This window comes from Schistocerca nitens, chromosome 9, assembly GCF_023898315.1.
Source record: "Schistocerca nitens isolate TAMUIC-IGC-003100 chromosome 9, iqSchNite1.1, whole genome shotgun sequence".
NCBI lineage: Eukaryota > Metazoa > Arthropoda > Insecta > Orthoptera > Acrididae > Schistocerca > Schistocerca nitens.
The window spans coordinates 448,871,774-448,890,090 of record NC_064622.1 but is presented as its reverse complement, the minus strand read 5'-3'; the positions used below and the strand labels follow the sequence as shown (position 1 = coordinate 448,890,090).

At 46.0% G+C, this 18,317-nt stretch overlaps 1 protein-coding gene across 3 annotated transcripts in view; it reads right to left on the bottom strand.

Moving 5' to 3' along the window:
• LOC126203594 (uncharacterized) overlaps positions 1-18,317 on the bottom strand; it is a 106,459-nt gene that overhangs the window by 67,021 nt on the left and 21,121 nt on the right. For 2 of the 3 annotated variants that reach the window (XM_049937955.1, XM_049937957.1), the window contains exon 2: positions 6,701-6,793. The exons of the other annotated variant lie outside the window; for it this stretch is intronic. In XM_049937955.1, the coding sequence (XP_049793912.1) occupies positions 6,701-6,793 (93 nt within the window). The remainder of the gene's footprint in view (positions 1-6,700; positions 6,794-18,317) is intronic. 3 annotated transcript variants of the gene reach the window in all.

The following is an 18,317-nucleotide window of genomic DNA, read 5'->3' as shown; positions in this document are numbered from 1 at the left end:
GCTATAGGCACTGATACAAATGGCGCCTTGCTAGGTGGTCGCCATTTAACTTAGCAGAGGGCTATTCTACTGTCTATCTCTCGGCAAATGAGAGCAAGGCTTAGCACGTCCAATCGCTAGCTATGTTGTCCGTACAACTGGGGCTGAGGTCTCCTCAGTCTCTCGAGACCTGCCTTGTGGTGGCGCTAGGTTTGCGATCCCACAGTGGCGACACGCGGGTCCGACATGTACTACAGGACCGCGGCCGATTTAAGTTACCACCTAGCAAGTGTGGTGTCTGGCTGTGACACCACAATTCTCACGCAGTGTCTGTTAGCACTGACAACTCTGCGCAAACGCCGCTGCTCACGATCGTTAAGTGAAGGCTGTCGGCCACTGCGTTGTCTGTGATGAGATCAAATGCCTGAAATTTGATGTTCTCGGTACAATGTTGTCACTGCGGACCTCGGAAAATCGAATTCCCTAACGATTTCGGAAATGGAATGTCCCTTGCGTCTGGTTTCAACTACCATTCCATGTTCAAAGTCTGTTAATTCGCGACGTGCGGCTGTAATCACGTCGAGAACCTTTTGACATGAATCACCTCCGCCAATACACAGCTCTTTTATCCTTTTGTACGTGATACGAAAGCGCTCTGAATACGTAGATATCGGTATACCATGACCTTTGTCACAGTAGTGTATTCAACTTCATGGAGACGAATTTAAAAAATGTTTGATAAACGTTTTACGCAATGCTCATGACTTGCACAGTTTGTGCTTCTCTTACTGGGGACCTTCTTGCTGAATACACTTAAGATGACAGGGAGTGAGTACGTACAGTGCAGTCGAGCAGAGTGCGTCATGCCTCCTACCGTGGGCGGGGCGACGCGTCTTAGGTCCGCTGTTCAACTTGCCAGCAAATCTCGATGGGCCACACGCCGACCGCGACCCCATCGCCATCGTATGGCAGGGAGGGCTATCGGTGCGGTGAGTGGACCAAACTGGCGGACAACGCAGCTGCGTCACTCAGTCATCCAACTCCTATCGTGAGACACAAAACACTGAATATCTGCCTCGCAGTAGTCGCCCAAGGCCAACATCACCAGCTGTCGAGGACTGTTTTATAGATCATAGCTACACACAGGACAATAGAATAGGTGACTGAGAAGGCTGTACCACTCCAGGCATACGTAAGCATCTCCACACTATCAACTTGGCCTCTAGGTAGCAGGCAGCAAACAACGAAACAACCTCGCAGCACCGTGCTGCACGATGAGCTCGAATTAGACCAGGAACAATGGCACGTGGACATCTCCATGGAAGAGTGGAGGGTCTGTTCAAATGGCTCTGAGCACTATGGGACTTAACATCTATGGTCATCAGTCCCCTAGAACTTTGAACTACTTAAACCTAACTAACCTAAGGACAGCACACAACACCCAGCCATCACGAGGCAGAGAAAATCCCTGACCCCGCCGGGAATCGAACCCGGGAACCCGGGCGTGGGAAGCGAGAACGCTACCGCACGACCACGAGATGCGGGCTGTGGAGGGTCTGTCTGACACGTCATAGAAGAATGTGGAGGCGACTGGCTGAAACGCACATTCCAAACACGCAGTTCCACAGGTGAACCGGCTACCGACGCACATCTCAGACATGCAGTCCCACGTATCCAGCACGCAGCTGGGTTTGTCTTGTTTTGGGCCAGTATCATGTACGTATTTCGAAAGCCTCTCAAGGACTGTGCTCTATTGCAGCAGGATCCTCCAATCTATTGTGAAGCTCTACAGTCAACTAATTGGCACCTACATCATGATTAACTTACCCCAGGAGGCAGGGACCAACAGAATGAAATGGCATGCAGTATCTGCTGTCACGGACGGCGTGCAGCACACTTGTGACCGCATCGTCGCAGGAACCCTCCGCTACACACTGGATGACCTCAGGACAGGTCGAGGAGTGGGGCAGGCTTGAGCTGCGACGCCTCCACAACCTCGTGGGCAGCATGCTAAGTGTGTCAGAATGCAGGGGACGGGACAACAAGGTAGTGTATGTCAACCAGAAGGAGATTTAGATTTTAAAATGTGCAGATATGTGCGAGCAGACTGCCTTTATTTTGGTCATTATTTCGTTTCTTTTATATTTTCATTCTTCTGTCGGTAAAAACGAAACTCTTACATGACCAATTTGATGTCCATCTCTCTGCTTGTCTGTCTGTCTGTCTGTCCGACTGTTAAGACCCATTTTTCAAAGTAAAAGGCTGACATGTCTGTTGTTTACAACTTCGTACATAACGCTAAGGACAAGTGGACTAAGAGTGGTAGCACAGCTCTCATAGGCATGGACCGAAGCAGCAATGATTAGCGAGCACATAAATGCAGTAAAAAGAAGTTTACTTAGCTTATAGCTTTCTCCAAGTGTTGTGAAGAAACGTTACAAAAGAACAAACAGTAAATAAGTCGAAACTTCCTGGCATATTAACACTGTGTGCCGGACCGAGACTCGAACTCGGGACCTTTGCCTTTCGCGGGCAAGTGCTCTACCGACTTTTTTTTTTAAATCTCATTTTGTTCGCTTTTGTTCGTTCTATCTGCTCGGGGCGGACGTCTTAAGGCATCCGTTTAAGTTCGTTGTTGATCCATTTACTCAGTTTTTTTTATTACAGAGGGCAGCTGACCCTCTGACCGAACACGCTGAGCTACCGTGCCGGCTGCCGACTGAGCTACCCAAGCACGACTCACGCCCCGTCCTCACAGCTTTACTTCTGCCAGTACCTCGTCTCCTACCTTATTTGCTTCCACATGATTGAAATTCTCAGAGAAACAAAGTATAGGGGAAGACGGATAATAAAAAATATGTACAAAAACCAATAGTGTAAAATGAAAATGGAGAACCAAGAGTGGTGTTCGGTTTAAAAAAATGCATAGGACAACTACGCTTCTCAAGTAGTAAGCAATGACTTACACAGAAGAAACCTTCATGAATGGGCTTTAAGTCTGGGATGAAAGGATTCAATGATAAATTTCACTGATATCATCAACCGTCAGTGATAGTGAGGAAGCGATTCCAGACCTGTCGAAGACAACAAACAGTTCATGAGCAGAAAGAGTGAATTGAGAATAAAATGGCCAAAGAAATTATGAGCAGATGGGATTAGTGCCAAACTTAACATCAGAATTATGGACCACATAATATACGAAACGACAGCTAGCTAAAGCTATCTGCTACCTTGTAAGCAAAGTAACGCATGGGGAATGAGAATACAAGAAGCAGACCAGCACACGCAAATATGGTATTCCTCTTCAAAAAAAAGAAGTCTACCAATATCAAACAGAAACTTCTGAGAATGTACGTCAAAAGTACAGCATTGTCAGGATGTGATTCATTGGCTGTGGTTAAACTGGAAGAACGACGAAAATAGCATTTCAGATGCGCTGGTTCACAAGCATGCTGAAAATTATGTTGACTAATATAATAATAAATGAGGAGATTATCCGCAGAATCGACAAGGAAACGACTATGAAATGGTGATGAAGAGATGGGACAGAATGATACAGCATACGTTATGATGCCAGAGAATAATTTCGACCATGCTGGTGCTAGCCGTACAGGGAAAATAGATTCAAAATGGTTCAAATGGCTCTGAGCACTATGGGACTCAAATGCTGAGGTCATTAGTCCCCTAGAACTTAGAACTAGTTAAACCTAACTAACCTAAGGACATCACACACATCCATGCCCGAGGCAGGATTCGAACCTGCGACCGTAGCGGTCTCGCGGTTCCAGACTGCAGCGCCAGAACCGCGCGGCCACTTCGGCCGGCAGGGAAAATAGAGATTGGAATGTACCTAAGACATTATTGAGGACTTCAGGTGTAAAAACTAAACTGAAATAAAGAGAATGGCAGAGGAGGGGAATTCAAAAAAATGATTCAAATGGCTCTGAGCACTATGGGACTTAACATCTTAGGTCATCAGTCCCCTAGAACTTAGAACTAGTTAAACCTAACTAACCTAAGGACATCACACACATCCATGCCCGAGGCAGGATTCGAACGTGCGACCGTAGCAGTCGCGCGGTTCCGGACTGCGCGCCTAGAACCGCGAGACCACCGCGGCCGGCGAGGGGAATTCAGAAGACTGCCTGTTGAGCATGAGACCCGGGTTCGAATTCTAGCCTAGGTAAAAATTTTCATTCGTCGCTTCAATCTGCATATATACACTCCTGGAAATTGAAATAAGAACACCGTGAATTCATTGTCCCAGGAAGGGGAAACTTTATTGACACATTCCTGGGGTCAGATACATCACATGATCACACTGACAGAACCACAGGCACATAGACACAGGCAACAGAGCATGCACAATGTCGGCACTAGTACAGTGTATATCCACCTTTCGCAGCAATGCAGGCTGCTATTCTCCCATGGAGACGATCGTAGAGATGCTGGATGTAGTCCTGTGGAACGGCTTGCCATGCCATTTCCACCTGGCGCCTCAGTTGGACCAGCGTTCGTGCTGGACGTGCAGACCGCGTGAGACGACGCTTCATCCAGTCCCAAACGTGCTCAATGGGGGACAGATCCGGAGATCTTGCTGGCCAGGGTAGTTGACTTACACCTTCTAGAGCACGTTGGGTGGCACGGGATACATGCGGACGTGCATTGTCCTGTTGGAACAGCAAGTTCCCTTGCCGGTCTAGGAATGGTAGAACGATGGGTTCGATGACGGTTTGGATGTACCGTGCACTATTCAGTGTCCCCTCGACGATCACCAGTGGTGTACGGCCAGTGTAGGAGATCGCTCCCCACACCATGATGCCGGGTGTTGGCCCTGTGTGCCTCGGTCGTATGCAGTCCTGATTGTGGCGCTCACCTGCACGGCGCCAAACACGCATACGACCATCATTGGCACCAAGGCAGAAGCGACTCTCATCGCTGAAGACGACACGTCTCCATTCGTCCCTCCATTCACGCCTGTCGCGACACCACTGGAGGCGGGCTGCACGATGTTGGGGCGTGAGCGGAAGACGGCCTAACGGTGTGCGGGACCGTAGCCCAGCTTCATGGAGACGGTTGCGAATGGTCCTCGCCGATACCCCAGGAGCAACAGTGTCCCTAATTTGCTGGGAAGTGGCGGTGCGGTCCCCTACGGCACTGCGTACGATCCTACGGTCTTGGCGTGCATCCGTGCGTCGCTGCGGTCCGGTCCCAGGTCGACGGGCACGTGCACCTTCCGCCGACCACTGGCGACAACATCGATGTACTGTGGAGACCTCACGCCCCACGTGTTGAGCAATTCGGCGGTACGTCCACCCGGCCTCCCGCATGCCCACTATACGCCCTCGCTCAAAGTCCGTCAACTGCACATACGGTTCACGTCCACGCTGTCGCGGCATGCTACCAGTGTTAAAGACTGCGATGGAGCTCCGTATGCCACGGCAAACTGGCTGACACTGACGGCGGCGGTGCACAAATGCTGCGCAGCTAGCGCCATTCGACGGCCAACACCGCGGGTCCTGGTGTGTCCGCTGTGCCGTGCGTGTGATCATTGCTTGTACAGCCCTCTCGCAGTGTCCGGAGCAAGTATGGTGGGTCTGACACACCGGTGTCAATGTGTTCTTTTTTCCATTTCCAGGAGTGTACATCATAGATGTTTGAAACCACATAGTTTGTCAGAAGACTGACGATGAAAAAGAGGGTAAAGTGGTGAGTATAGAAACTGTTCAGCTGGCCTGAATTTCATGAAGAGAAACAATTCCATTTTTAGCGATCATTGTTTTTGACAGTCACAAACTGATAATAAACGCAAACAACGCTAAAATAATGGTGATAAGTAAATAGAACAGATAAGTAAGAAAAACATTAAGATAGGAACTAGAACACTCTTACGTGCAAATGATTTTTGTTTCTTGAGAAGTTAAATACCAGTTGACCACAGAAGTGTAATGGATATGAAAGGAAGACTTCTAACGATCAAGCAAGTATTCAGAAATAAGTTACTTGTTGACAGACAATCACCTTAACACAGAATTTGTAATATTGTAATCCATGACTGTGAAGGGTTGACCTAAGTGAAACGGAAACATAAAAAGTAATTAGTAATGGATAAGAAAAAGATAAAAAAACATCCTAAACATAGAGAAACTGGAATTAACAAATACTAAAAAATTCAGAGAGAAAAGGATATTGATTGAAATTATATAGAGAAAAAGTAATTGGACGCCTAACTCGACACAATAGCTGTTTAAAAAGTATCTTAGAAGGAGAAATGTTGGGGAAGATCAAGAGGCACGCCTAGAACATCCGTATCGCAAAGTGTTACTAGCGGAATGAACTGCATCAACTACAGCAAAATAGTCAACATGACGAGATACAGAGAAGAACGGCTGAGCCAGCGACACGTCGCCTTTGGTGTCCGACTTTGTAGGTTTTTCGGTTTGTTCCTAAAGTTCACTCGGCAAACATTGTGTAGAAGCAATGCGCGCAAAAATGCCTTATCATTAAAGCAAACGTATGCGAGGTGTGCCTTAATGAAGTAGCTGAATGAAACATGTGGAGGGCAAGAAAGAAACTTGTTACAGTTGAAGTTGCGTGTGAGTTTGGTTCGAAGGCCTGCCCCACTCTTCCCCAACAGCCCTCACATGAGTGGTGTGTCGAACTCAGATCTGAAGACGTCCTCCAGTATACACAAACCCAGAGATATGAGCAGATACGGTACCTGCCGAGAGATGCTTGGCAACATCTTGCAGCGCTGCCTGGACACATTTCTCCATGTTGGCAGTGTTCCTCTTGCACACGGAGAACTCGGCGGCTGGAAAGGCAAAGAAACTGAGTTACTACAGGCGTCTAAAATACTGCAACATACGCCAGCACATCCTAAATACCTTGACACAACTAGGCTTACTTGAACTCCCACTGACCTGCAGGCTCAGTCGTTAAAAGAGGACTCACCAAAGACAGCGCTCCGTCAACCTCAAAGTACTCCCAATATCTCACAAAAAATTCGAAATAGTGTCAGCAGGAGGAGTAATGGACAAGTTACAACGTCCAGATGGAGCAACACTTCAAGGCACACAGATCAACAAGTGAAGTCCCACCAAGAGCCTTTTTGTTATAGTCGGTGGTCGGGAACAGACTGAAACGCTTGTAAGAGTATTGCAGGGTAGCTTGTTCTGAGAAAAAAATCGATACTTTGCTCCGTTTCCGAGTTAATTAGCATCGAATTTAGCCTCTCCAGCCGTTGCGCCTGCAAATTCAGGCGGCCTGCCAGGTACAAGCCTTTGGCTTGCGTTCGATTCTTACTACCGTCCCATGTCCAATTTTTGTATCGCTCTCTTGGGCGGTTTAAGAAACCAAACGAAGGATACTTTTGGTGACACCATCTCTGGCAGTCCCCTTGAATTTGCGTATGCAACGGTCTGATTGGCTAACTTCAGAGCTAATTAACTCGGAAACAGAGCAACGTATCGGATTTTGTTCTTAACAGTTATTTCACAGCAAAACCTAGCCTCTAACACCATTACAGGCTTCTTACACCGTTTCTGACTACCCTGTGTAATGTCGAAGTGGTTGTTTATGGTTTAGCGGATACTGCATAGGGTATATGCTCATAGTACATGCCCCTGACGCTGTTTAAGTAACGACGTCATTAGAAGAATGCTCACGAGTTTCAGCAGGTGAAACGAACAGAAAAGGCTCTCAGGGAAGAGCCGACATGTTCGATACATAATTTCAAAGCCCCGCAAATTTCCTGTATCGATTGTAGGTAGAACTGCAAAACCATCCCAAAGAGGCTGGGACGTCGAAATTCGTTGGGAACGCGAATCAGAATCGATAAAATTGTGTGAAATTTTTTGCTTAGCTTATATTGTTGGATGAGGCGCACAAGTAGAATCAGCCTTCAAAAATATCAGAGGAATATTCAGTTCAAATGGTTCAAATGGCTCTAAGCACTATGGGACTTAACTTCTGAGGTCATCAGTCCCCTAGAACTTAGAACTACTTAAACCTAACTAAGGACATCACACACAGCCATGCCCGAGGCAGGATTCGAACCTGCGACCGTAGCGGTCGCGCGGTTCCAGACTGTAGCGCCTAGAACCGCTAGGCCACCACGGCCGGCTAAATATTCAGTACCCTACACTGAAGGAGGACACTGAGAATTCTGAGGATGAATTCGAAAACAATTTGCAAAGTAGCGTCAGTTGATACTGAAGCTCTTGTGGTGGATATCGAACTTAATGGAAGTAATGTGCAATTAGAAGTAGGTATAGCTTCTTGTAATTCCATTATCAATAGGAATATGCATGACTTTATTGGCTCACCTCAGTTGAAACAAATTTCAGGGTACGTTGACACGCTACAGCCTCAACCAATTCGAATAAATGACCGCTGTACACTAAACGCCTAGGATAGGCACAAGCTAGTGCAAGCAACGCTGCCAGTGACTGAGTCTCTGAGTGCTGCCATATCAGGGCAGCTCTATAATGCCAGAGCCGTCGCTTACGCATTGCGTGACAGGGTCAAGCAGGAACTCGATAGTCTAGAAGTAAATGGCATAATTTAACCCCTCCCAAGGAGTCGTTGAGCCACGCTCCTGATCGTCATGGAGAAACTTTATAGGAAGACTCTGCTGATTGTGGCATCAAGACATCCGTGAATTCAGTCATTTCCTATCGTCGCCTGACCGCTGAGATTGCTTAGGGTAGAAACATGAACACTGTCCCTCACTGAACCTCGCAGACATTAAGGAACAATCGCCAGAGAATGTGGATGTAGGAAAAGGCGTTTTGACACTGATGCAGAATATCTCATTCAGAGATGCATCTTGGAATGAACGGCACTCAGATACTGTGATCTGCAGATTAGGAAACACGGTGTATGTAATGAGGACTGCAGATGGGGATACCTGCCGAAAACAAGTGTAGTTCCAGCTGTGACGTGGTGCACTATTCAGTTCTGGAGATTACAAGCCGTCTTTAGTTACAGGCAGGGACAACTCGTCAACCCTGCAGGGGGGAGGATGAGCTCAGAACCACATCTGGGCACCAGCGCTGAAGCCACGCCGCAACCAGACCGGAATGGACAGTGCAGAGGTCATTGTGGAGTGGATCTCATCTGCCCAGGACAGCCCTTCAGACATGGGAGTCGAACCGAGTGAGGTGGCGCAGTGGTTAGCACACTGGAGTGCCATTCGGGAGGACGTTGAATCCCGCGTCCGGCGATCCTGATTTAGGATTTCCATGATTTCCCTAAATCGCTCCAGCCAAATGCTGGGATGATTCTTTCGAAACGGCACGGTCCTTCCCAATCATTCCCTAATCCAATGACCTCGCAGTTTGGTCTCTTCCTCCAGATAACCCCAACACCCGTGGGAGGCGACCAGGGCTACACGTACGTCAGGCAGTACTAATACATTGGTAGCGTATAGTAGGAGCCATGAACGATGGCGATCGAGTTTAGGCTCCTTCGGCGCATCTGAAGTGACGTCCACCGCTTACTGCCAATAAAGGTTCAGTACTTTTCTCAGCGCTCTGCTGTGAGCGCCTTGCCAGTGCGAGCGTTAAATGTGTTTGTGGCATTTATTCAGAGAATTTTTATTCAGTTTGTTGCGATTTGTCTTGACTGATGGTGAAGCTGAGCGACAAACTGTCCATAGGCAAGAAAGAGACATAATTAACAGGATACACGCTTGCTTCGAGCGCGAAGCAGAAAAGTGTGGGCCGGCCGCGCTGGTCTAGCGGTTCTAGGCGCTCAGTCCGGAACCGCGCGACTGCTACGGTCGCAGGTTCGAATCCTGCCTCGGGCATGGATGTATGTGATGTCCTTAGGTTAGGTTTAACTAGTTCTAAGTTGTAGGGGACTAATGACCTCAGAAGTTGGGTCCCATAGTGCTCAGAGCCATTTGAAGAAAACGGTGGACCTACCACGGATGTTGCCAGATTTCAGGAATTCACAGCAGAAGCGAGTGGCGTCAGCTTGAGAACTGTTCAGCAGATTGCCAGAGAGTGTAATTTAATCTGTCTAGACAAGTGGAAGCCCAGTTTTCAGATCGCCAGGGAAACATCACAGTCATGAGAAGCCTCTAACGAATTTAGGTTATTTGACAAAGATGTTCTAAGGCGAGTTGTGTAAAGTATGTGCAAGGCAGGCGAATTTCCGACTGTTAACAAAATTACGTGAAGATGTGTGAAACTATAAATTTTAAAGGCCGTGTTACCTCAATGCGAAGAATACTGAAAGGTACTGGATTCAAATATGTACATACTAATGACGGACCAAAATGTTAATGGAACGGCGTGATATCGCTGCTTCAAGGATGCAGTTTTTAAGACCCATTCTTGTAATAAGAAAATCTGACAATCAGACCATTTTTTACTTGAACGAAACAGGGATAAACCAGAATTATACAAGGAAAGCGTATTGGAAACTGAGTGATGGTTCGGGTGATTTTAAAGTACCAGTTGGTAAAGGTGGACGAATACTTGTGCTTCACGCTGGTTTTGCTTGTGCGTTCATTCCAGAAATCAAAGTAGTGTTCCGTGCAAAAAAGGGCAATTTGGGTGATTATCATTCTAAAATTAGCTCAGAGACATTCACATTTTAGGAAACAATTTCTCCCTTACTTGCCTGCAAACTCAGCGACTGTTATGGACAATGCGAGTCACCACTCAGCTCTTGTTGACAGGGCTCCCGCTCAACAAGCACGAAGAAGCCGATATCACGCTGTGGCCTGCAAGGAAGAAGATTCCGCACACTGCCAGTCAGACCCGGGCTGAACTGTTAAATCTTGTAGGCTTCATAAGCCGCGTGTGAAAATGTACGAAATCGATTGTAATGCACAGGAATATGGACCCTTGGCAGCACAACAACATCAACATGGGCAGAATGTATTCAATACAAACAACGGCTACAGGAGGGGAACATGGAGAGGGAAAGTTTAACATAATACGCTCGATCCCGTCGTCATCACTCTAAGACCAGATGAGTCAGACACTGACATGGACCGCAGCGAGAACATGACGGCGGTCGCAGAGACTGAAAATAACAGTAGGTCAGCCATACATGCAATGTTCAAGTTGTCTTTTCTTTTTCTATGCCTTCTCTTTCGCAGTTGGACTTTCACCAGTAATATTGAAATATATTCTACGTTTCGCGACTGTAATAAAAGTCTTATTTATACCAGCCGCTTTTTGTTTTATTTTGAAGCATCTTCAGTGGACAGTATTTTGGCTACTTGATCACCTGCCGTGGTTTTGTGCATCGCTGCTGTTGTAAGATCATATTCAACATTTGTCTCGCCTGATATATGATTTAGCAAATAACTGGTGTTTGTATACGACAGACACATATAAATAAGTTCGTTTTTTTTGGTGCATTGCACTTCACTATATAACACTCAACAGATTTTAGGCTTTGTGTTTTCATGAGCCCACAACTGATTTTGTTTTATCAACTTTGTTTCAATCGAGGTGCTTTTAAAAATTGAAATGCGTCTGGTATAAATAAAACGTTTGTCACAGCCGAAAAGAAGGAAATTTTTCTGATGTTACATTCAATATTTTTGTGGTATTAAAATTATTTCATTCAAAATGTAATATAAAATGTAATTTGTGGTCAGCTGTGTCCACGTTGGACATAGTTAAGCATTGCACATGACAGCAATTTTTTGGTATTTTACAAAAATAATTACCTGTTGAGAGGTGGCATGAGCCCCCTCTCATATTTCTATCTTACGATTCTCCTCTCTAGTTGCATGCGGTGGAGGGTTGCTTTTCCTTAACACGCGTACTTCCCACGCAGCGTCTCTCGTCACCCGGGTGGGCCGGTGACAGGCGGGCTCTGTGAACTGGAGAGAGTTAAGCCGACGTGTGTGAGGCAGTCGAGTGAATGCTTTTCAGACGCCGACATTGTCAAGAGACACGCCCGCTGGGGTGTGAAGTAGCGGCTGGGCTAGAGGTTCCGTTACTTCAGAGAAACTTTGCGAAAACACTTTCTGGCGGGCTACCAGCGAGGCGTGGGAATGACTTGTGTACCCACGCAGTTGTGGCGGGAAAATTCCCGCACTTTCTGCAAAATCAGCACAGAAATTGGCGCCAAGAATCTCCATTGGTGGAATGGTAGTGCTCCGGCAATGGAGTGGAATTTCCGCCGGTTTTCGAGTTGCTGATTGGAACGTAACCACGGCCACTGTCGTGGGGGCGGGAATGTTCGGTGTTCGGCCTGTACGGGTGCTCTGGGTAGTCGGCAGTCGCCTTTCGGTCGAGGACGTCGGAGCAACCAGCCCTCGCCTGCGGTACGCCAGATCGTGTTCTGGGAGATAAGAAGACTGTTGGTAATGTACGTCCGCAGCACCGGCAGATAGGGATTTTCCTAGGTGATAATCAGAGCTCAGCAGAGCGCGCCTGTTCATCCTTTTCTAACTTTGTTCAGTTTCGAGTAGCAGCAATTACTATTGGGTTAGCTGTGTGTCTCTCTTGAGATTTGAGTGGAAAGGAATTGGCTCCACATACCACTTCGTCTTAAACCTCACGATCTAAGTTAGGGACAACTTCACCTTTACTGTGTTGGTATGAATCTCCAATTTTAGCCAATTTGATGTTTTATATTTCCTGTGTCTCTTTTACTATTCTGCGTTTAATCTTAATAAATCGTATTGTTATTTTGGACAGAACTTTCTTTCTGTTAATCAATAGAGCAACCCTATCATTCCTCACTATGCTAATGAAACCTTTGTTTATTTAACTTATTTATCAAATTAAATTATTGCAGGTGCCAAACTCTCTTCTACTCCACTAGCAGGGTTGATTAGAGTCAGTTCGCGTATTTGTTTTATCCTTGTGCAACAGCAAAAGTCGGAGTTAGAATAGGGGGGGCTTAGAGCATGATTTACACATGTGGATTCTAGTAGAATTTAGTGATAAATACACTACTAGCCCCGGCACCTCGCATAATATGGCGACCCTGCCAGGATCTTTCCTGTGAATCTCTGATAAACAAACAGGATTCTTAGTAGGAACATTCAATTTTTTTTCTCTCTATTTTTTTTAATGATTAATACCCAAGTTTTTTTTGGTAGTTCCGCGTTTAGTTTTAAGTAGCGGCGCATGACTACAGTTTTTGTTTTCAGTGTATATATTTTTTGTTCATTGTTTTTTTTTGTGTTTCGCTGATGTGGTGTCTGTACCGCATCGCACTTTGTCGGATTTGTGTGCGGTTTCTGTACCACATCAAATTGTGTTTGTGATTACAGCGTTGGAACAGCGTTGTTGAAATTTTATGTTTATGTGTAAAAAATATATGGAGTAGATTAATTTTATTGTGCATTTTAGATGAATTTGTTTTTATGAATGATAACGAGAAGTAAGGCACGACTATTATCGGGCGAAGCTAAAACAAAAGAGGATAGCATAATGGATAAGGGGCAGTTTACTGACGGGAATAGGTTCGGAGATGAGATGGGCACATTTTTAGCAGGACAGGACGCCAGGGGCATTGATGAGGAAGGTGATTTGGACGCGATCTCAGAGCAGCGTTGCGGCCGTGATTATGATAGTGAAGTAGAGGATGAAACAGAGACAGGCACACAGGTCGAGACGGTAGCAGAAGTTTATAGTCAAACGAACGAGTGCAGACAGAGGCCAGCTCGGTCACGTCAGAGCTCTAGCGCCCAGGTGTCCAGAGTTACATCGCCCATGTTTGAAGAGGATCAAGAAGATGACGTAAACCCAATACTGAGCTTCCTACGATCAATGAAAGAAGAAGCTGACGAACAGCGTAAGAAGCAGGAAGAAGCTGACGAACAGCGTAAGAGGGAGAAGGAAGAAGAGGAGAAACAACGTAAAAAGGAGAAGGAAGAAGAGGAGAAACAACGTAAAAAGGAGAAGGAAGAAGAGGAGAAACAACGTAAGAAGGAGAAGGAAGAAGAGGAGAAACAACGTAAGAAGGAGAAGGAAGAAGCTGACGAACAGCGTAAGAAGGACACGGAGGCAATAATTTCGCATATAGGGGAAATTCGTGGGGAATTATTAACAATAAAGAAAGAATGTGGAGAAGCAAAACAAATGTCAACGGTAGCACAAAAAGTAGCAGGCCTTGCCAAAACTGCAGCAACAGGGGCAATGAAAGCCGCGGAAGCAACTTCTAAACTCGCAGGGCGCTTGCGACGTACAACACAATCCCACTCAAAATCCCTAGCATTCTTAAAAACTCAAGGTAATATCGCGGTTGCGAACTCCACGAAACGAATGGAAGAAGTAGAGAGTCGGATAGCAAAACTAGAGCAAAACGGGCACACGAGCACTGCGCGTTCGGATACCCATGATGGAGTACACAGAATTGTGTCTCCGAGGAAAAGCCCGCCGTGCTCTAGCCCAGTGACAGAGTGCGGAACTAACAATGCACACGCAGAAACAGCAAGTAATAGCTCCAATAATTATAGCCCACTTAGGAGAGTGAATTCTGAGTGCCACTTCCACTGTGATACAGAGGTTGCACATCACAGTTATCAGCAAGATAGAACAGGACACTCAGCAGACGTGCAAGTATCGGAAACGAGTGACAACACCAGTGCGAGGATCAGACAGGATTTTGATCACAATCACTTCCTGTCGATACTGAAATTCCAGAAGTTCAAAGAAAATGGAGGGTCGATGCATCCGAAGAGCTGGGTGATGCAGTTTACAAATTCATTACCGGCATCATGGCCAACCCAGGCAAAATTAGAATTCATGTGTGGACACATCGAAGGCCAAGCCGCGGAAAAGATGCGGGGTGTGGCAGTGACGTGTCGGACTTATCAGGAATTTGTTGGTGCATTCCTGCGGACCTACTGGTCAAAGGAAACGCAAGATAGGATTAAAGAGGAAATAATATTTTGTCCTGAACTGGAAGTGTCCGGGCATAGGAGCGCAACCAAATTTCTTGATGATTTACTCAAGAAGAATCAATTTTTAGATAGTCCATATAGTAACGGAGAAATCATTAAATTTTGCTTTTCCAAATTGCCAGTTAGGTACCAACAGACACTTGTCGGCAAGTGTGGAGCTGACATAGAAGCATTCAAGATTCTATTGCGCGAACTCGAAGTAGTCTTTGATAAACAAGACGCAAAGGACAGGAAGAAGGGGCAAAGTAACAAATACCACCGGCCAGGAACAGAAGACGACAGCAGATTGCATAATCGCACTGGTCAGTTAGGAAACCAGGGTTACGGAAGTCAAGGTTACGCTATTCAAGGTTATGGAAACCAAAGACACGGAAACCAGAACGTCAGGGAGCAGGGTCAATCTAGACAAGGAATCTGGGATAGAAGGAATAACGAACGGCAAAGCGACCGTAATTGGAGAGAGCGAAACCAAGGACAACGGTGGAACCAGGAGATTGAAACCAGACCCGCAAATCCTAATGCACGTCAGAGGAGGGGGAGCCTAACTAGGGATTGACGCCAGACTAGTGCGAACACAGGCCGCCGGAATTTCGCACGTAATCTCGGACCTGGCCAACTACGGATGATACATTACGAAGATTTATCAGAAATCCTGCTCGAGGAACATAAAGCAACTCCTCGACATGATCGGCAACCTCTTATCACAGTAGCAATAGCTGAAAAGAGTCTGAATGCGATAATAGATAGTGGAAGCTACATAACAGCAATATCTGAGGCAGCATACAAGAGGTGCTCTCAGGAGATGGACTGGCCTGTCCTATCGGTTAAGAAAACCAAAATAAAAGGGGCATTAGCGGGTAAATGTACGGAGGTCACCCAACAAACAAGACTGGAATTCTCCTGCCAAGGACACAAAATAGAGTCTAACTTCTGGATCGTGCCAAATCTGGCGATCGACATGATAATAGGAACGGACTTCCTAAATGAACATGAAGCGATAGTTGATCTAGGACGAGGTGAAGTGGTTTTGAGGAAAGGGAATCCCGTCCACATTAAGTTCGACGATCAGCTGATCCCAGCTCAACTACCGTCTAACTGTGTTCGGATAAACTATGCGTGTCTGAAAGACAGAAAGGAAGAACAGGACGACGTTGCGGATAGGGGAGAGGACACGGATGAGAATGAAGTCGGAATAATGGGAGAAATAAAGGAGAAAATAGGAGAAAAAGTGGAAGCAATAAAGAATATAAGGGGCGAACACCGCAAAGAACTTCATAAATTACTAGTAGAACATGCGGAGGTCTTCCTTCCCAAGACAGGATCAATAAAGAACTTCCAATATGAATTTCGTGTACGTCCGCACAACCAGTTTCGTGTGCCACCCTATCCAATCCCCTTGGCATATCGACAGAAAGTAGCAGCTGAAATTACGCGAATGCTGAGTGAAGGAATAATAGAACCTACGGCTTCAGCCTATAATAACCCGTTAAGAGTAGTCGAGAAGGCAGATGGTAGTATTCGTTTAGTCTTGGACTCGCGACAAATTAATACCATAATAGAACCCGAAACAGACAGACCGGAACGATTAGAGGAACTCTTACAAAACTTCCATGGAATATCAATCTTCTCATCAGTTGATCTAAAATCGAGTTTCTGGCAGATCGAGCTCCATCCAAATTGCAGACAGTACACAGCCTTTTTAGCATTTGGAAGATGTTACCGGTTTCGTCGTCTACCATTTGGTTTGAACGTTTCATCTGCCGCATTCATTCGGGGGCTGGACGGCATACTAAGCGATAATTTGAAACGTCATGTCACCAGCTATGTGGACGATTTGCTGATCGCGGAGAAATCTTGGGGAGAGCACAATGCGGTCCTCGGTGAACTCCTAGCGACATTCAAGGAATACGGTGTGACTATCAATATCGAAAAATCGAATTTTGGGACGTCCTCTGTGAAATTTCTAGGACATATCATCACGGGTGAGGGCATTGCGCCAAATCCCGAAAAGATCGAAGCGATTGAAAAGTTTCCCATTCCTACGACAAAGAAGCAGTTAAGGGGGTTCTTGGGGATCATAAATTTTTACAACCGCTTTATACATGTCAAAACTCAGAGCAGTCCTCGGTTGCATCAACTTACAGGAAAGAAGATTCCTTGGGAATGGGATGAGGCGGCCGAATCCGAATGGAAAACATTAAAATTCGCATTATTACAAGCACCCATCCTATCACACCCTAATTTAGCTGAAGAGCTTTGCATAGTAACGGACAGTTCATACTCCGGTCTGGGTGTCATGGTGTTCCAAGACTATGTACATGAAGGAAACAGGGTGTGGAAGACAATTGCGTTTGCTAGCAGAGTACTAGCCAAGAGTGAGAGGAATTACTCAGTAACCGAGTTAGAGGCGCTGGCTATTGTATGGGCGTTTGAAAAATTCAGATACCTTCTGTTTGGTCGCCAGACGAAAGTCTACACAGACCACAAGGCACTCGAGTTCTTGATGACTGCAAAGCTTAATCACAGGCGGCTCATTAGGTGGGCATCATATCTACAGCAGTACAACTTTTCGATAGAATATATCCCCGGCAGTCAGAACATTATTGCAGACGCCTTATCACGGTCACCGATCGGATTTGAGCACAAAATGGAAGAAGATCTAGAGGAAAATCACTACTGCCTTTACTATATGCAGAAAGTAGCCTTTGAGAATTTTATTACCTGTAGTATGCAGGACATCAAGAAGGAGCAAGACAAGGACCCTGCCCTAGTGTTATTGAAGCAGAAATGGATAGACAGAAGACACGCCACCATCAGGCAGTTCTACCTCTTGCGTAAAGGCATAATTTTCCACCGAAATTATACCAATGACACTGAATGGGGGGTATGCATCCCTGAACACCTAATAAACAAGGTTATATGGCATACTCACCTTAGCTATGGACACTTCGGACCACGCAAGTGCAATCTCAAGCTAAGGACCATGTGTTACTTTCGAAACATGGAGCGTCGAATTCGGAGGGTACTGTCGGTGTGTAAAGACTGCCAAAAGGCTAAGCACACCACTGTGAGCATGCAGGCACCATTATACCCAATCGTACCGACCAAATTAAGACAATTAGCAGCAACAGATTTGATGGGACCTTTGCCAAGAACAAGAAGAGGATATACTTACGTATTAGTGTTTGTTGAACTAACGTCCAAATACGTTACCTTTACGCCACTGAAGAGGGCGACAGGACGAACTGTATCACGAGCCCTCATCCGGGATTTCCTACCACAGGTTGGTCATGTGAGTAGAATCATTTCTGATAACGGGCCACAGTTTAAGTCAAAAACATGGAAGGAGACGTTGCGTCGATGTAAAATTGATCCCATTTTTATATCTTCACACCATCCGAGCTCGAATGCTGCAGAACGGGTTATTAAAGAACTCGGAAACTTGTGC